Source organism: Lathamus discolor, chromosome 18, assembly GCF_037157495.1.
Source record: "Lathamus discolor isolate bLatDis1 chromosome 18, bLatDis1.hap1, whole genome shotgun sequence".
Lineage (NCBI taxonomy): Eukaryota > Metazoa > Chordata > Aves > Psittaciformes > Psittacidae > Lathamus > Lathamus discolor.
Genome location: NC_088901.1, coordinates 377,038 through 395,827, shown reverse-complemented (window position 1 = coordinate 395,827; position 18,790 = coordinate 377,038). Strand labels below are relative to the sequence as shown.

The 18,790-nt window shown below is 63.7% G+C and overlaps 1 protein-coding gene across 2 annotated transcripts; it reads left to right on the top strand.

Moving 5' to 3' along the window:
* Nucleotides 1–574: 574 nt before the first annotated feature.
* On the top strand, nucleotides 575–18,156 carry KCNQ4 (potassium voltage-gated channel subfamily Q member 4). Of its 2 annotated transcripts, XM_065697597.1 has the most exons (15): nucleotides 575–837; nucleotides 9,387–9,477; nucleotides 10,086–10,212; nucleotides 10,301–10,476; nucleotides 10,549–10,674; nucleotides 10,758–10,895; nucleotides 11,030–11,125; nucleotides 11,345–11,433; nucleotides 12,874–13,029; nucleotides 13,768–13,812; nucleotides 15,294–15,508; nucleotides 15,623–15,725; nucleotides 15,971–16,102; nucleotides 16,232–16,367; nucleotides 16,471–18,156. In XM_065697597.1, the coding sequence occupies exons 1-15, from the start codon at nucleotides 590–592 to the stop codon at nucleotides 16,687–16,689; spliced, it is 2,097 nt and encodes a 698-aa protein (XP_065553669.1). In that variant the 5' UTR covers nucleotides 575–589; the 3' UTR covers nucleotides 16,690–18,156. The 2 variants fall into 2 exon arrangements, with proteins under 2 accessions (XP_065553669.1, XP_065553670.1); XM_065697598.1 differs by lacking the exon at nucleotides 13,768–13,812.
* Nucleotides 18,157–18,790: the final 634 nt, after the last annotated feature.

Sequence of the window (18,790 nt, the reverse complement as noted above, 5' to 3'; positions counted from 1 at the left end):
GGGACCTCAAAAGATCATCTAGTCCAACCCCCCCGTAAGAGCAGGGTAACCTACAGTACATCACACAGGAACTCGTCCAGGCGGGCCTTGAATATCTCCAGTGTAGGAGACTCCACAGCCCCCCTGGGCAACCTGTTCCAGTGCTCTGCCACACGGGATGCTCGCTCCGTGCCCCATGGCTTGGGATACTCGCTCGCAGGATGCTCCACACCCCGTGCCCTGGGGTGCTCATTCCCGGGGTGCTCCACACCCGGGGCCGGGGCCCTCTGCCCGCTGCGGGGGGGCAGCAGAAGTCGCCGCTCCCCACGGGAAGGGTCCCGCAACCGGAGCGCAGTTTCCGCCGGGGAAACCGGTGGAGGCGGCCCCGCGCTCCTTCTCTCCCCCAGCCCCGTCCCGGCAGAGCCCCGGGGGCGGGGGCCAGGTACGGCGGGGCGGGCCTGCCCCGCGGGGGAGGGCCCGGCGGCGGGCGGCTAAAGGCAGGTGGCACCGGGAGCGGGGCCGGGGCGCGCCGCGTCCAGAGGAGGAGCGGCGGCGGCGGCGGCGGGGGAGGGAATGCAGCGGGCGGCGGTGCCCTGAGCGGGGCCGCGCCATGGCCGGGGCGGAGGGCGGCGGGGAGCGGCGGGCGGCGCTGGCGCTGACCGCGGTGCGCACCGAGGGCACCGGGCAGCCCGGCGGGACCCCCCCGCCCCGCCGCCGAGAGCTGCTGCCGGGGCCGCGCCCCGGGGCCGCCCCCCGCCCCGCCGGGTCCCCGCGGTGCTGCCGCCGCCGCCTCCAGAACTGCCTGTACAACGTGCTGGAGCGGCCCCGCGGGTGGGCCTTCGTCTACCACGTCTTCATGTGAGTGCCGGGGAGCGGGGCGGCGGCCCGGGGCTCCCGGTCCCGGTGGGGCGGCGGGGCCGGGCGCTGCCGGGGCCGGTGCCCGCGGGGAAGGGAGCGCGGGGAGCCGCGGGGCAGGGGTGGCTCCGAGCGAGCCCCGCACCGAGCTCCGGCGCCCGGGCTCCACCGGAGAAGTTTCTCCGTGTTTTGGTGGCGGGGAAGCGCCGCCGGTGCCGGTTCCGGCCGCTCGTCCCGGTAACGGGGTCGGAGCGACGGGAGCAGCGCGCTGCGGGATCCCGCGGGGAGGGCGAGCGGGGACCGAGCGGATGCGTGGCACCGGCTCCGGTCGCGGGGAGCTGAGCGCGTCCCGGGGGATGGGACCTGGGGTCCGCGGCGCTGCGAGCCCCTTGCCGGCGGCACCGGCGCGGAGCTGGGTCGCATCCCGCTGCGCCCTCGGCTGCTGCCGGGTTCTCTGAGCCTCAAAGGCAGAGCTCCCCACAGGCCGACCGGATAGATCCGGGTGGGAAGAGGCTCCTCGCCCTGCTGTGTACCTGAAGTGCTGGGACAGCAGAAGTGCCAGCCCGGCACCCCCGGAGCTGTGCCCGGATGGGACAGGGGAAGGTGGGGAAGGGGTGTCCTTGTCCCTGCATCCGCTGGCTGCGGTACCCCAAGAGCTGTGCCCATTCCTCGGTCACGGCCGCTGTCAGTCACCTGCACTTTATCATCCTGCTCCAGCGATGGAGCTCGGGATACTCCCAGGGCCCCATCTGCTCCCTGCCCTGGCTCCATGCAGTTTGTGGGGCTGCTCCCTGGGCAACCCATGGGTTTTGCAAAGAAGCTTCTCCAAGACGCGCAGCTCAGGGCTAAGTAACAAATTCAGCCCTTCGGGGTTCTGTGCTTTGAGAGCTGGATCAGGGATGCGGAGCTGGGCTGTCCACAACGCACCCAGGGGCTGCGGGAGGCTCCGTGCTGGGGGTTTGCTCTGGGTGCTCCAGCCCAGGACTGCACCGGACACTGCCGGGGCACCTGTGCAGCCGTGGCGGGGGAAGTGGCTTCCCTCTGTGCGCTTGGTGTGGGCTCAGACCCCTGTGCCACCGCGAGCCAAGCCTGCTCCTGCCCTCCCCTCGGAGCTGGGCCGTTACTGGGGTGCGGGAGCTCATTAGGAGGCAGCAGAGCGGGTCCTGCCGAGGTGAGCACATCGAGGTGGCAGGATGAATTAGTCACTGGCTGAGACGGGGCCTCAGCTCCCCGGGGACCGGGAGAGGAGCCCGGGGGCCATTTGTAACGCCTGCCCTGAGCTTCCACAAGAATCCCTACGCTGCAAATCCTGCCTTCAAATGAGCTTTTCCTGCAGGGAATTAACGATGGCAGCGAAAACCTCCCGCTGTAGGAGGGGGACCAGGCTCTTTGGTGTAGGTGCTGGAAGAGATATGCCCTGCTCATGTCGCAGCTGAGACTCGTGTGCCCGAGCGTCCCCCACCAGTCCCTCCTCCCAGCCTGTGCATGTTTTGCCCCAGGAACAGCCACATCAGACCTGTCTGCTCCCGTCCCTGAGCCCACCGAGCCCCAGGTCTCTCCTGCACCCGGCTGTAGGAGACGGTCCTTGCTCTGTGTGGGCAAGAGATGCCCGGTCTGCAGCAGGAGCAGAGCCTGCGGGGCACTCGGAGGCTGTGGGGGTGCGTCAGTCGCTGGGTTCACAGCCGGGAAGGTGACGCAGTGGGTGCAAGATGTGGGCGAGTGTTCCGTGAAGCCTTTTGCAGTCAGCGTGGCTCATTTCTGGCTCTCCGAAGTCGCCGTTTCCTCCGCGGGCAGCAGCGCAGGGCGGTGGAGTTCTCAGGAACTTGGGTGCCTCGGGACGTGGGCACTGGGTGCCAAGGAGAGGAGGGCGGTGTTACCCCTGCGTGAGGGGAGACCGAGGCACGGGGGAGATGGAGCCCGAGCTCAGGGCCACGCTGCTCACAGCACCCGTCCTTGAGTCTCAGCTGGGCGCTGCCCGGCTCCATGGGGCTGAGAGCTGTTAGAATGGAAACAGCCGCTGAGGAGCAACGCGCTTCCCTCCCCGGGGCAGTTTAATGCAGGAGCACGGGGCAGGGGTGAGCTGGTACCGTTTAAAGCACAAATCCGGTCTCTCTTGGTTGGAGAATTGATCCCAAATAGCTTCCTGTGCCCGGCGCTTGGGGCTGGGCTGATGCAGGGTGGTTTGGTGGCTTCACAGTGTCTGCAACCCCTGAGCTGTGATGGGCTCTGGTCCGATGGGCTCAGAGCTGCTGCTGGGGCTCTGCGGCCCCTCAGGGTCCCGTGCGGGGCATTCCTGTGCGTTCTCATGCTGCAGCCTTTGTAGGAAGGGGATGATGTGAATGTGGGTGCCCGCGCAGGGGCCGAGCCATGGCTGAGGTGTGTGGTGCTGACTGGGCAGCCCCATCCCCTCTAACCCCGTGCTGACCATGGAGGCAGACACTTGGGCTCTCAAAGCTGTGCCTTGTCCTCCTGAAATCAGAGTTTCCAGCCCTAGAGCTTGCAGAGCAAATGCAGGAGCGTGACCACCGCATTAACCTAAAGGCTTTAGAGCCAGAAGGCAAAATGAAAACTTCCTTTCGCAATCCCTTTCTCTTAAGCCAAGGGGAAGGCTGTTCCCGTACCCAGCTCCTGCTTTCTGCTGTGCATGGAGCTGTTGGGGACCCGCTGCAGGCTTCTGCCCTCGGCACAGGCAGCGCTGCCATCCCAGCCTTGTGCTGCCGGGCCGTGGGCTGTCCCGCAGCCGGTAGCTGCACTGGACAGGTTTCAGTTCAAGCTGTTCCTGCTGCACTTTGAGGCTTCTCCCTGCAGCCGGGGTCGCTGGGGCCATCTGCCAGCCCCCCCCCCCCCCCCCCCAGCACGGTCCCCAAGAGGCTGCCTGATGGGAGCCAGGGTCTGGGAGCTGGTGTCGATGGTTATGAAACCGCTGGGTGCACCAGAAGCGCAGCTCAGCACTTCCCCGGTTCCTAGAGGAACGCTTTAATGAAGAACAGTTTGACCCGGAGCAAATTAGGGAACACTGAGCTGGCAGCACCGGGAACAACCTGCGAGCCCCTGCCTGCCACCCTGACCTCACTGGGAGCCGCTGGGCTGATTTGGTGTCATTGCCTTTGTGGAAGTGTCCCCCTGTACCCGGGGCAGGGAGAAGATGAGAGCACAGAGCCTGGGGGGGGGGGGCTCGTGGCACCCTTGCTCTTGCATTTGGTGCTGTAGGGTCCCCGGGTGTGTTTTGGGAGCGGAGTCCTGGGGCAGCCCTGGCACCGGTTGAGCAATGCCAGGCACCAGCACTGGGCTCTCCTCACTCGGAGCCATGGGGATCCCAGCTGGCAGGGACAGAGGGTGCTGATGGGTGCAGGCAGCAGTTGGCAGGTCCCCCCCATGCACTGGCCAGAGACCAGGCTGCTGACAGCAGGTCTGTTCCTGAGCTTCCCGGTGCTCTGGTCCTGCTATGGATGAGGGCTGTGGTGTGCAGGACGGCTCGGTTGTCCCTGCTGCAGGGAGGAGGGCTGTGGTGCCGTGCTCCCCTCATCTCGCCTCATCCCTCCATCGCCACTTGGCCAGTGGGAGGACGCCTTCCCTGCCAGGCTGGGCATTGCTGCCGTGGTCGCTGCCTGCAGCAGCTCAATCCCAACCCTTTGCCAACCCATCCAGGGCTGTTCCGTGGCCCAGCGGGTTTGCAGGGAAATGGCTTCACCCCTTGCTCTGGGTTGTAACTTGCCATCGCTGCATCTCCCGCAGCGGCTGGCGTGATTGGTGGCCTCCTGCCGTGCTGCTGCTCTTGTGTGGCCCAGAGAAAAGGGGTTGGGGAGGCTGTGCCCTGAGCAGGAGTCCTGCTCCTGGAGCTGCCTCTGTTCACCTTCCCGGGCTTGAAACAGGAGCTGTGTTTGGGGGACACGCCAGCGGGAGGAGAAGCCGGCGCAGCACTTCCCAGCCTGCTGCGGTGTCACCAGGGCATAAAATTGAGCGTCTCTGGCACAATATGAAACTGGGCATTGATTTTCTTTTTTCTTCTTTTTTTCCCTTTTCCGCTCTTGCTGCTCCTCAGCCCGGAGCAGGAGGTGCCAGTTTGGGTACCTGAGGATGGGAGATGCCCCACTGCTGCAGGGTGCAGAGGTGATGCTCAGCAGCACTCCGTGTGGATGAGGGTTGGAGTGGGGCTGAGCTAGTGCCTAGGCCTGACCCTCTGTCTGCCTGCGGGTGTTTCTGCCCTCTGTGCAATGCACTGGGGGTCTCAGCCTGCCTCCACTTCCTGGGGCTTTTCATGTCCCTGTGTCCCAAAGGTCCCTGTTCCCTGTGGAGTCCCTGGGTGCTGGAGCTGGGGGCAGCCCCGATCCCTCTTCTGGGGCTCAAAGCCCACCACACACTGAAGGTGCAGCTGAGAATGCGCTGGGCTCCTTTTCCCCTCCTTAAGCCAGCTCCTTGCCAGATGATTCAAGAGTAAAACTATCTCGGCCGCTCTGTGTGAGCATCTTGGCACCGTGTGCAGGAGCCTTGTGACTGAGCTCCCTGAGGGGACAGTGAAGCGGGGCGATGGGGGTCACAGAGGGGTGCAGACTTGTGCAGTGCGAGGGTGATGGGTGATGCTGTCTGCAGGCTTTGGCTCGTGCTTGCCAAAGCACAGGGATGTTGGGGCCATTGGTTGCTGCGTGCCTTGGGATGTCATCTGGGGCTGCTGCTGTGGGTGCTGCTGGGCTGCAGGAGGAGGTTTGCAGCCTGCTCCTCATCCCAGCGTTGCTTTCAGTCTGCACCAGGGCGCTGGAAAGGTGCTGTCCTGTTGCACCCCTGGCTCTGGGGTGAGGAGGGCACTCGGAGCAGCGCATTCCTTCTCCCATTGACAATAACCAGGTCGTGGACCCGGCTCTGAGCATGTGCTGGGGTTGGCAGTGCCGGTGCCGCAGTGGTGCTGGGCTGGCTCCTGGCTCCAGCTCCGGTTTCCCTGACCATGGGGAAGGGCTCGGTGCTTTGCTGCTGCTCTGCGGCACGGGACGGACCCTGTGCCATGGTTACGGGCGCAAACAGGCCCAGTACACCCGGTTATTTATATCCCGCGGGGCAGACAGGCCGCCTGCTCCACCTCTGCCCATGGGCTGCTGCGCAGAGGGATGGGGATTTGTAAACTGTGTTTATGCAGCTGCAGATGGTGCTCAGGGAGCTGAGCCTCTGGGCTGGGGAGGCTGGAGAGCAAAGCACCATCCGTGTCTCATCCCCATGCCACCAGTGCTGGGCTTGGCCAGTGTTGGTCCAAACAGCAAGAAGAAACCTGGGGAGGTGCTTTAGACAAGGGATGTAAGGGGACGACCGGGGTAATGGCTTTAAACTGTGAGAGAGGAGATTTAGATTAGATACTAAGAAGAAATTCTTCACTATGTGTGTGCTGAGGCGCTGGCACAGGGTGCCCAGAGAAGCTGTGGCTGCCCCATCCCTGGCAGTGCTCAAGGCCAGGTTGGACACAGGGGCTTGGAGCAAGCGGCTCCAGTGGAAGGGGTCCCTGCCCGTGGCAGGGGTTGGGACTGGATGAGCTTTAAGGTCCCTTCCAATGCAAACCAGGCTGGGATTCTGGGGTTCCCACAGTGGCACAGCAGTGGGTACAGCCTGGGTGGGCACCCAGCACTGCTGCCAGCACCAGGATGGGGCCAGGTTTGTCAGAGAAGGGGGCTGTGCCGTTGGAGGAGGCTGTTGCTCGCTCATCCCCTGGCTGAGCTGTTTATCCTGCAGCACGTGGTGTTTTCCTTCTGCTGAGTTATCGCTGGGCTCAGTGTGAGCCTCCCTGATGCTGCCTGCGCAGGGGGAGAGTGAAACGGGGCCTGGGCCAGCCCTACTGGGACACAGGGGTGCGCAATATCACCCCTGTTCCAAGCCTGGACGCTGTCTGCTTGCTCTGCAGCTGGGCTGCCCTGTGCCATCCCATCCCACTGCATGGGCTCTGAGCAACACGGTCCCATCACTCACCGTGGTGCTGTGGCACAGCTTCTTCCAGGCTGTACCAGGCTGCAGCCCCTTTGCCCAGGGGTGTTTGGGTGGGCACTGGGTGCTGGTTGCTGCACCCATGCCCAGCTCTGCTCCTTGCTGGCCAGGGCTGACCTGGCCCCACTTCCCTGTGCTCAGCAGCTTTCCCAGCTCACCTGGATCTCCATTGGCACCACGCTGCCGGGGTGGGCAGCAGCATATGGCAAAGTCCATTGTAATGAAGATTAATGGGAGGAGATTCGCCTGCTCCAAGCCGGGCCCCCCATCAGGTTTTAATTATTTTAGGGAGGAATGTTCCTGCAGCCAGGCTCCGCTGCTGCTGGGGTGAGAGCAGCCAGAGGGATCCCATCCCTGTGTCCCCTCCTGTATGGGACATGTGCCAATGGGAAGGTGTATGGATGGTGGTGGGAGCCCCTCGGGGAGGGGGCTGCTGGGGGCTGGGAAGTTTAATTGGGGAGAGTTGATGCACCGGCTCAGCAACAACAGCATCTGCTCCCTGCATCCCACGGGATGCTGATGCAGGGGAGAGGGGAGGCAGCGAGGCTGCTGCTGGGTCCTGCCCCACCATCTCTGCACCATCCCCATGTTCCTGGTGAGGTTCTTGGCCTCATTTGGTGGGTGGGAAGCCTGGCACTGCTGGCACAGCTGCCTTCAGGCATCTGACCCTCTCCCTAAGCTGCTTACGCGCTGCCAGCAGTGGGACGGGGCGTTTGCCCAGGCTTATGAGTTAATTCCAAGCAGGTGATGTGTTCCCAGAAAGTTTCTTTCCCAGCCAGCCCCAAGGGGCCTCACATGCCTGTATCCTCCACCAAATCCTGTGGGATGCCGGGGGGCCGGGCGGAAGGTGTCTGCAGCACGGCTTTACCAACCAGCCCCATTGCTTGTGGTGAGAAGTGGGGGCCTCAGCTTGGTGCTAACTGTGATTTGCTGCTCCCCAAGGCAGGGCCACCCACGGCACATCCCATGGGAGCAGCATCCCAGGTACCGAGACCCCCCCCTTCCTGCTCCCTGGCTGGGGTGAGAGCACAGATCTTTGCAGGCTGGGAGATTCCTGCCTTCTCTTCTGCTTCGTGCTTCGCTGCCCATGTAATTGCCTGCTAAGTTCTGACTGTGTGATCCTCACTGCTGAGGTTCTGCTCACAAGCTCTGGGGCTGCTCCTCAGACCACTGTGGCTGGGCAGCAGCAGCCGGCAGGGTGCTCCCTGCCCGTGGCCCCCCTGCCCGCTGTGCCGGCACGGGCAGGACAGGGGCTTCATGTGCCCGGCTGTGCCATTGGCTGCTGGAGGAGTTAACGCAGAACTGCTGTGCTGGAGGAAAGGGGCTCCATTAATAATTCAGAGGGAGAAGGAACTGGCTCCAGCCTCTGCCTTGCAGATGGGCAGTGCCTGGGAGAGGAGCCTCATCCTCCGCAGCGAGGGCAGGGTGGTGTTTAGGCTGCGGTACCCTCAGCCCCGTCATTCCTGTAGCTCACCCATGGTGTGTTGCTCCGGTTCTCCCTTCTCCGTACTCTGGATCCAGCCTTTCTTCTGTTTCCTGGGGTTTCTCTTCCGTCAGTCCCATCTCCAGTTTCCCCTCCTGGTGGTTTTGGGGAAAGGGACCTGCCTGCCCCCTTTAGGCTGGGGTTTGAGCTGGGTGCTACCCCCTTGTCTGGGTGTGCAGAGAGCACAGAGCATCCTCTCCTCTCTCCCCCGCATCAACCCGGGTCTCCCCCCAGCACTGGGGCAGGGGTGCGGGTCAGGTCTGGTTTCACTCCTCAGCTGGTCTGGGTTCAGCTCTAAATTCCATGTCAGCAACAAGAGGGGATGGGAGCGTGGTCCCAAGCGGGTGCCCCCCACGCCATTGATGGGTCCCACTGGCACTGGGGAGATGGTGCTGGGTGGGCAGGGTGGGTGCTCACCCGCTTGAGGACATCGTGCCAGGGCCGCCTCACTTGTCCTGCCGGCCTCACCCCATCCACCCTGGTGCTACCAGTGCCCGGTGCCCCCGGTGCCATCCCGGCGCCAGCTCTGGCAGCGGTGGCCCATGGCGTGCCGTCACATGGCCGGTGGCACAAACCCTCCTATTTCTATTTTTAGAATCGCTGGATCAGGGGAAAAAATGTATTTTTGGCGTTTCATTTGCTTCAGCTTCAGAGTCTCTTTTCTTCCCCCCCCCCCCCCCCCCCTTCTCTATTTTAAATGGGCCAAAGCCCCTTGTGCCTTAAGCCAGCTCTCAGGAGTAGATCCCCCCCAGTGGCAGTGATGCTGGGGGCGGTCAGGAGAAGCTCTGGTCCCTGTTCTGCGGCAGCAGCCCCTGCTTTGGTGCAGGACCCCCGTCTTTCCTCCTTGTCTTTAATTAGTGGTTGTTTTCCCTGGGCAGAGGCTGTAGAAGAGCCTGGCGCTGAGCCCTGCGGCTGCTGGAGCCTGGTCCTCCTCCTGCTGCTGCCCAGGGTGCCACGCAGGGCTGGTCACCATCGCATGGGGGACCAGTGGGAGCGATGTCAGGCGGGCATCATGCATCGAGCCCATGCCTGGGGCTGCACAAGGAACAGGGGATCCCTGCTGTGAGCGGCCTGCCCTGATGCCCACATTGACCCGCTCTCGTTCCAGATTCCTCCTTGTATTCAGCTGCCTGGTGCTGTCGGTCTTCTCCACCATCCAGGAGCACCAGAAACTGGCCAACGAGTGCCTCTTCATCCTGGTAAGTGGGGAGCAGGGCTGTGCTCAGGGTCCTCCTCCCCACATTACGCTCTAAAAGACAAGATTATAGACAAAACCCCTCCAACCCCTTCCCAGCTCGGATATTGCTGTTGGTCATTGGTGTTAGTGACAGGAGGAGCTGGCTCCAGCTCAGGAAGCCCCATCACCGCCGCCGGTGCACACAGGTACAAACCGCTGGAAAAGACAGAGCAGGAGGGGCTAAAAAAGGCAACTTTCCCCCAAACTGTCACAAAGAGCTGACGCCGGAGTTCTCCCGAGTGATGGAGACTAAATTGGGAAGGTCCTTGTGACTTTCCGCGAGTAAGCAGTGTGTGTGAGAGGTAGGAGGACAATGCTGACGGTGGAGGAAAAGGACCCAGCTCCGTACGAGCTTGGCACAGGCAGGAGCCGGGGCTGCTCGAGCAGGCTCGGCGCCTGCGGCTCCCGTCTCGCTGCCCTGATTCCCTGGGGATGGCTTCAGGCGGGGCTGTGTCAGGGCAACACCATTCTCCCTCCTGCACCCTCCTTAACACCTGCATTTCACTTTGTCCCCCACAAAGCCAAGTACTCCCCACCTCACCCCCGTGTCCCTCTTTTCCCCCCCCGCAGGAGTTTGTCATGATCGTGGTGTTCGGCATGGAGTACATCATCCGCGTGTGGGCCGCCGGCTGCTGCTGCCGCTACCGCGGCTGGCGGGGACGGTTCCGCTTCGCCAGGAAGCCCTTCTGCGTGATAGGTACCGGGGTGCTCGGGGTGGGAGCGCTGGGATGCGGGGAGCGGCAGCCCCTGCTGCGGATGGTGGGGAAACCTCTGCTTGTCCCCAGACTTCATCGTCTGCGTGGCCTCGGTGGCTGTCATCGCTGCGGGCACGCAAGGCAACATCTTCGCCACGTCGGCGCTGCGCAGCATGCGCTTCCTGCAGATCCTGCGCATGGTGCGCATGGACCGGCGCGGCGGCACCTGGAAGCTGCTGGGCTCTGTTGTCTATGCGCACAGCAAGGTGAGGACTTGGGGTGCCAGTGCGGCCCCACACACAGCCCCCGAGCCACTCTCACCCCCCGTGCCCCAGCAGGAGCTCATCACCGCCTGGTACATCGGGTTCCTGGTGCTCATCTTCGCCTCCTTCCTCGTCTACCTGGCCGAGAAGGATGCCAATGCCCAGTTTGCCACCTACGCCGACTCCCTGTGGTGGGGCACGGTAAGCTCGGCCGCCGAGGCCCTCCAGTGCGGGGAGGGGATGAGGAGGTTGGGATGGGGCTGCGGTGGGGGAGCTCCCTCCAGGCCTCTTCCTGCTCTGCCCCCGGGCAGGTCACCCTCACCACCATCGGCTACGGGGACAAGACGCCGCAGACGTGGCTGGGGCGGATGCTGGCGGCTGGCTTCGCCCTGCTCGGCATCTCCTTCTTCGCGCTGCCTGCCGTGAGTAGGGCAGGGAGAGGTCCCTGTGCCTCCAGCCCCACAGAAATGGAGAGAAAGGGACCAAATCCACCCCTGTGGTGGGAGCGTCCCCGTCTCTGCTGGCACCCACAGACCCCATTCTTTCCCATCCCCAGGGGATCCTAGGCTCCGGCTTCGCCCTCAAAGTGCAGGAGCAGCATCGGCAGAAGCACTTTGAGAAGAGGAGGACTCCAGCTGCGAACCTGATCCAGGTAGCACAGGGCTGAATGGCCCGTCCCGTCCCACCGCAGGCCTTCCTGGGGATGATCCACTCTCCCTCCGCCCTATCTGCTCTGCCTGCCCCTGCCTGCTGCAGGCGGAACCCGAACACTGAACCCCAGAGCTGGCTCCTGGGTGCCCGGCTCTGCCTGTGGTGGCCAAGGGATGCGTGGGGCTGGCGAGGGCTCAGGCGCTCTCCTCGCTCCCTGCAGGCTGCCTGGCGCCTGTACTCGACGGACGTCAGCCGCACGTACCTGACGGCCACCTGGTGTTACTACGACAGCCTCCTGCCCGCCTTCAGGTAGGCAGCGGGGGTCCCAGTGGTCCCTGGGGGCCCATGGGGTGCCCCACAGCCTGGGCAGCCCCTGCCAAGAGAGGCCACATGGGTCTGCTGAGGGTTCTGTGGGGCTGAGCAGCATGGATGGAGCCTCGCTCAGCCCCGGGACACTGGAGCACAGCATCTGCTGAAGTCTGGGGCTCTTCACCAGGGACTGTAGGGACAGGACAAGGGGTGATGAGTTCAAACTGAAACAGGGAAGGTTCAGGTTGGAGATAAGGCAGAAGCTCTCTCCTGTGAGGGTGCTGAGGCGCTGGCACAGGGTGCCCAGAGAAGCTGTGGCTGCCCCATCCCTGGCAGTGCTCAAGGCCAGGTTGGACACAGGGGCTTGGAGCAAGCTGCTCCAGTGGAAGGGGTCCCTGCCCGTGGCAGGGGTTGGAGCTGGAGGAGCTTCAAGTCTCCTTCAATACAAACCAGGCTGGGATTCCTTCCTCCATCCTCACCATCCCCCAGCATCCATCCCACCCTTGTCCCCTCTCGCCCCATCCATAGCCTTCCTCCAGCACCACCATGAGGAAGAGGATGGTGCCACGGGTCCTCGTGGCTGGGGTGATGGAGCTGCAGCCAGCCAGGAGCTGGCTCTGAGCCTTGCAGCAGAGCAGAGGGATGTGGGGGTCTGGCAGGAGCCGCATGCCCTGTCCATGTCACACTCTCCCCTCTCGGGGCCCCTGGATGTTGCCATCATGGTTGGATTGAAGATACCCTGTGTGTTCCCATCACATTGAGCACGCCAAGGTCTGCCCCTGCCTGCACGTCCTGCCCCTGCCTGCACGTCCTGCCCCTGCCTGCACGTCCTGCCCCTGCCTGCATGTCCTGCCCCTGCTGTGTCCACGAGTTCCTTTGCAGTGACAAACGCGTTCTGTTTCACTCCCTTTGTCAAGGACAGGCTCTCACCAGCCGTGGGCGCGCATCCCTTTGGTCCCAACCCAGGAGATTCGGCTTCCCCAGCACCACTGCGAGGCAATCCCAGTGCGGGCACCACGGGGGCTCCGCCGGCCCCTCCTGCTGTGCCAGGGGTTGGGATAGGGCCAGCTCTGAGCTCGTCCTTCCTGGCTGCGCCCAGACCCCCCGGTCAGGTGGAGGCGAGCACCCCTGTCCTCGCACCGTGGCACAGTGCTTGTCCTGCCTGTTCCCTGCCTGACGCACCCCTCTCCGCACCCATCCAACCCCTCTGTGGGGCTCGCAGCACCCCTGCCCTTGCTCTGTCACCCCAGGAGCCAGCAGCAGCGCTCAGAGCTGTTAAGAAACCGTCTTTTGAAAGAAAAGTGCTGGGTTTTGCTGCTTCTTTTGCCCTGGTTTTGCTTTGGCTCGCAAACAGCCCGGTGTTGCGCAGCCTGGGTTTGCTCAGCTCCTTTGCTTTGGAAAGTTTAATTTCTCCATGTTTTTATTTAACCCCAACCTCAGAGAACTGGTCCTTATCTTTGAGCATTTGCACCGAGTCCGCAACGGAGGATTTAGGAATTCAGAGGTGAAAAAGTTGCCGGACGGAGCCCCACCGCCTTATCACCCCTTCACCCCTGGCCAGAAAAGCGCCAGCCCCGCTGCTTGTGCAGGGGACAGGTAGGAGGGTGCAGCCCCAGCCCCGTGTTCTCCCCTCTCTGCCCTCTCTCTGCTCCTCTCTGTCCTCCTGCGGTGCCACCGCGGTGCCCGTCAGCATCACCCCAGAGCCCCGCTCCTGCCACTGCCTCTGGTGGGGCCACGCTCGGTCCCCATGGACTGCCCCTGGGCCATGGGGAAGCCTCTCTTGCTGCTCATCTGCACCTCGCGGCACCAGGACCCTATGCAGGGCAGCCCAGAGAGGCTGGAAATGGTCCCGCAAGGGCAGTGCTGTGAGCCCGTGGGGCCGGAGCTGCTGCGGAGCCAGGCGGGAGCAAACCCAGCTCCTCCCGTCCAAGGGGGGCTCCCATGCCTGCAGCAGCCGTGCCAAGCTGCCCCAGTGCCCAGGAGAACCCAGGCCAGCGTCAGGGTTAGGTGGGGAGAGGCAGGCTTCGTGCTTCTGTTCCCCCTGTGACGATGGAGCAGGGGCTATGGAAGGTCCAGCGAGGTGTGGGGCTGGGGGACCTGGAGCTCCTGCCAGACCCAAGGTGAGTATGGGTTTGTTGGGCTCAGCAGCTGGCAGGGGAGGGAATGAACCCCTCAACCATCCCAGCTGGGGGGTCCAAGCCCCCGTCTCCTCTGTGAGCATCACCTCTCATAACATCTCATCTTCTTTCTCTCCTCCCCTGCCCTGCTCACCCTCCTCCTCTCCATCCCTCCAACCCACCCCAAACCTCCTGTGTCCCCCATTCACCCCCCAAGCTGGAAGGAGGAGGATGTGCAGCCCCACAAGTGCTTACGCCTCAGGTAACGTGCCAGCACCAAATGGCTCTTTGGGAGAGCCCCACTGCTGGGAAACCGGACCTTCCCCTGCGGGGCAGGCGTTAAGGGGTTATGTAGGACCTACACAAACAGCGTTACTCGTGCTTCTTGCCTCCACAGCACAGGCAGGTACCATGGCTTGTGCAGCGGGTGATGTGATGTGATGCTCACCGTGGCAGGCTGGGCCCCTGCACCCATGCACTGGGTCATGCCTGGAGCACTGGGGCCTGGGATGCTCCTGACCGAGGGCTAACTCTTGTTTTCTCCTGTGTCTTTGCCCTGCCCCTCCAGCCCCATCTTTAGTGGCAAGAGGAGGCTCTTGCGGACGTGGGGCACGTGGAGACGGAGGTACAGCATCCCGCATGGTGCCCGTGCTGACTGCAGGGAGCACGGGCCGGGGCTTGAGGCAGCAGGGTCAGAGGCTGCAGGGTGATTCTTCTGCATGGCAGAGAGGTCTGTGCATGGCCTGGGCTGAGCTGTCTGTCCCCAGTGTCCCCACATCGACCCCTGCCTGTTTCCCCTCCCATGCAGCATGGATGAGCATTGTCCATTGGCCATGCTGGGCTTGCCATGGCCATCAACGGGGCACTTGGATAAACTGAATCTCATTTCAGTCCCCCAGGACACATCCTTCCCATGCTTCTGCATGGATCGCATGACACCCACTGTGGGGGCTTGTGGCAGCCCTGCCTGGGACCAGCTCCCAGTAACCTGCACTGGGAGTACCCTCCCTTTCTCTCTGACTTGCCCTGGAATTCCTGCCCCAGGAGATGCAGGAGGCTTCCCAAAAGCTCTGGCTCCCTCTGCTCAGGGGCTGTGCATCTGCTTGGCCTCCTCGCGCGACCCAAGGTGTGCCTGTGGTCCTGCATCCTACGAAAGGCAGCGCCAGGTGGTGTTTCTGTGTAGGTCCTACATAAATGATGCCCGTTTCTTTCCCCGGCTGGACTTGGGAGCAGAGCTCGTGTCAGGGCAGGCAGGGGCTGCTCCGCCCACCCACTGGAGCAGAGCCTGAATCAGGTTGTGTAGCCAGGAGGAGGATGAGGAGGATGAAGAGGCTTGGCTGAGTGCCTCCATGCCAACAGGGATGGAGCAGGAGCAGTGCTGCTCCCTGCGGGACAGGAGCCGGTTGTTCTGCCATGGCTCTGCTGTGTCCTCCCTACCACTGTACCTCTCTGTCTCCTCCTTCCCTGTCTGTGTGTCTCCTTTCTCTGCTTTTGGGGAGAAAAAAGGTGTTTCAAGGAGTAACCCCAGAGCTGCTCCTTCATGGGAATGCAGCATTGCCTGCCCCTGGCCCAGCTCACACCTTGTGCCCACTGTGCGCCAGGGACCCTCCATGAGCTCGGCGTGGACACCCCTATCCTCACCCCCACTGTTTGGGCACCGGGTATTCCCACAGCAGGGATCCATCCGCTCCCTGCCCTGTCCCCATCCCTCACTGACCTGCCGGCCCGGCTCTTCCTGCACAGCAACAGGATGGGCATCAAGGAGCGGATCCGGCTGAGCAGCTCGCAGCGAGGCAGCCGGGGCAGGCAGCACCTCGGGCCCCCCCTGCACCGCTCCCCCAGCACCGAGGACCTCCCCGAGGCCTCCAGCCCCACAAAGGTGCAGAAGAGCTGGAGCTTCAATGACCGGACGCGCTTCCGAGCATCCCTGAGGCTCAAGCCGCGGACCACAATTGAGGGTGAGCCATGGGACTGGTGGGCTCCGGATGCATATGTGGGGCCATGCAGGGGGGTGCAGGTGTTTCGGAGAGCACAGGGGTCTCTGCAGCCCTCAGTCTCTGTTCCATCCACAGCTGACTGCCCGCTGGAGGACAGCGGCGAGGAGAAGAGCTCCCAGTGCGACCTGACCTGCGAGGACATCATGCCAGCTGTGAAGACCCTCATCCGGGCGGTCAGGTGAGGCCATCCCCTCCTCTGTCCCCCAGTGCTTGCGCTGCCTTCCCAGCCAGATGAGTGGATCTGTCCAGAGAGCCCTGGTCCAGCCCATGGCGGTGCCCAAGCCAGGCAGGGAGCAGGGATGGATCCTGGCTCAGTCCCAAAGGGGCAGTGGTCAGGACCTTGGTGTTTTGCAAGTGCTCACACCCCCCTGCCCCAGCATGAAGCCCCTGAGGTTCCCCAGTGCCAGCCCGGTGTTCCTGCAGGACCCTGAAGTTCCTGGTGGCCAAAAGGAAGTTCAAGGAGACCTTGCGTCCCTATGATGTCAAGGACGTCATTGAGCAGTACTCGGCCGGTCACCTGGACATGCTGGGCAGGATCAAGAGCCTGCAGACGCGGTGAGCTGCCCTCGAGGCTTGCCTGGGTCACCCACCACTACCCATGACCATGTCCCTGGAGCCCCTTGTGGCCTCCCTCCCTCTGTTCCTGCTGGGAGTGATGGGCTGCGTCCCTTCCCTCCCTGCCAGCGTGGACCAGATTGTGGGCAGGGGCACCCTCACTGTGGACAAGAAGGTGCGGGAGAAGGTGGAGAAGCCGGCGCTGGAGACAGAGCTGGTGGACGAGCTCAGCATGATGGGGCGTGTGGTCAAGGTGGAGAAACAGGTCAGGAGGGGGCCACCCCTGGGAGCTCGAAACCATCCCCAGCCGGGACCCCTGTGTCCCTCCTCCTTGGGGATGGACCCCGCAGCTCTGCCCACCCTTGCAGGTGCAGTCCATTGAGCACAAGATGGACCTGCTGCTTGGGCTCTACTCCCAGTGCCTCCGCAAGGGCTCCATCAACTCCTTCAGCCTGGCTGCTGTGCAGGTGCCCCCCTGCGAGCCAGACATCACCTCTGACTACCACAGCCCCGTGGACCACGAGGACATCTCGGTCTCTGCGCAGACCCTCACCATCTCCAGGTCGGCCAGCACCAACATGGACTGAGCGGGGTGGCAGCGGATGGATCCTGCCACATGTAGCCGCCGGGATGGGTGCTGGGATGGCCCCCACCGTGTTACTTGAACCAAGTCTTCCTCTGTGGGAGCACGGCTGCAGCGGGCCGCCGCGCTGGGGTGGGCTGGGAGCCAGCGGCGCTGTGCCATGGCCCGACCACGCTGCTGGGATGCTCCTGCCCCTCCTCAGGGGTGAGACCCCCAAGCTCCTGGGCCCTTGAGTGCTCCCCAGCCATGGTGGGGATGCTCCAGGCCGAGCGCCATCCAGCTCCTCATCAGGGTCCAGCCTGGTCCCCCAGAGCTGAGCCAGGGCCAGCTCCAGCTATGCAAGGCTCCATCTCCCTCCTGCTGCTGGGAGCAAGCAGGGATGCTGGGGCAAGACCCATTGTGGTTTTACCTGTGTCAGGGCTGTGTCAGGACCCCCCAGCCTGGGTAATGGGGGTCTGTCCCCCTCACCCTCTTCTGCCTGGGTTGTTTCTCTGCTTGCAGCTCTGGCTGCACCTCTAGAAGCACAGCAGAGCCTTCTGCCTGCCCATGCATGCTCCCAGGGCAATATATATATAGAAGACATATATATATATTTATGCAATAATGTCTTAATATGCAACATCCCCGGGAAGAGCAACCCGTGGGGCTCATAGGCAATAAGCAAACCCTCCACCAGCACACAGGGCTGGATCCTGCTGCCCATGGGGGCTCAGGGCTGGGCAGAGGCTGTGGAGGAGGGAGGGATGCAGCACAGGCAATGGGGACAGTGGTCCCAAAGAGCCATCTCTCCCTCTTGTATCCCAGACCCTATTCTTGCTTAGAGGATTCCTTCCCTGCCTGGTCCTGCAGTGCTCTCCATGTCCCCATCCCTTGTATGGACTGAGAGGCGCAGGTCAGGCAGGGGGTGTTGTCCATGACTCCTGTCATGCCTGACCCCAGAGTCGGAGCCGGTTTCCAGCCCTGCAGCACTGGGCTGAAGGATCATGGTAGTGCCAAAGTTCGCTGAGCTGGGGCAGCCGGGGGTCCCGGGGGGCTCAGTGGTGACCATCCCCTTGCTGCCAGTGCAGCCCCCCTCTGGGATTTGCACCCCCTTCCCCAGCCCCCCTGTGCTCCTGCAGTGGGGAACCCCAAACCCTGCTCGTTTCTCTGCCTTGTCAGTGCATGTGGCCAGAGCCACCCGCAGCCTCCCCAGTGCTCCTATGCCACCCTTGTCCCCTCCTCTCACCCCGGGCGGTGGGGCAGTGGTGCTGGGGGGGCACAAGGGGCTGGTTGGGTGCCGTGGGTGGGTTGGTGTGTGGGCGCTATGGGTGCATGAGCACGCAGCAGCTGACCGGGGGGGTTAAGTGCGGCGGGTGCCCGCAGCCCTCCCGCGTGCCGTTACCTCACTTCATTAACTTATTAACGGGTTGGTTCCATTAAAGCCTGGAGCAGAGGCCGCCGCCGCCCGCGTCTCTGTCCCGGCTCCCCGGGAGGTGGCACTCCAGCCCCGTCACCGAGCACCGCGCCACGGACCAGGCATCCGGCCACGGGCCCTGACCGTCCGGCCACCGCCATGACCCCCCCGGGCTCCCCTTGAGGCCCCCGACGTGGGAGCGGGGCGCCGGCTCCGGCTCAAGCCCCACATGCACGGGGCTGCGTGCCTGGGGCTGCAGGCGCGATGCTGCGGCAGAGGGGCCGATGCCCTGCGTTTGGAGCCCCTGGGAGGGTCGCTGTGTCCCATCTGCCTCTTTAGAAGTGTCGCAGCGTGTCCCCAAGCGGGGGGGGGGGTGCAGCCCCGTTACCCAGGACGCCACAACCCCTCAAGGGACAGCAAAGCCTTCACCCCATCCCTGTGCGCTGTCGGTCGTGGGGATGATGTGAACCCCAACCTGCAAGTGTCGGGGTTCGGGGTGGCCCCTTCCCGCGCCGCCCTGCCCTGGCGCTGGCCGGGGAGGAAGCCGGGGCCGGCCGCAGGTCGGTCCTGCCTTTCCTGGATGCTTCTTGCCAACAAGCTCAGCGCTGGCTCGGAGCACTGCAGGGGCCAGCGCCTCCCTGCCCTGGCCCCACGGCCCCCAGCGCTGCCCCAGCCTGCTGGGATGGGGGCTTTGGGGTGACTCCGGTCCCCG

Bases quoted from the DNA above. Each gene is read 5' to 3' on its own strand.
- KCNQ4 (XM_065697597.1), top strand. From the start codon at position 590: ATGGCCGGGGCGGAGGGCGGCGGGGAGCGGCGGGCGGCGCTGGCGCTG. The intron at 11,126-11,344 runs GTAGCACAGGGC...CGCTCCCTGCAG, and splicing joins CAGCTGCGAACCTGATCCAG to GCTGCCTGGCGCCTGTACTC. The intron at 13,030-13,767 runs GTAGGAGGGTGC...TCACCCCCCAAG, and splicing joins GCTGCTTGTGCAGGGGACAG to CTGGAAGGAGGAGGATGTGC.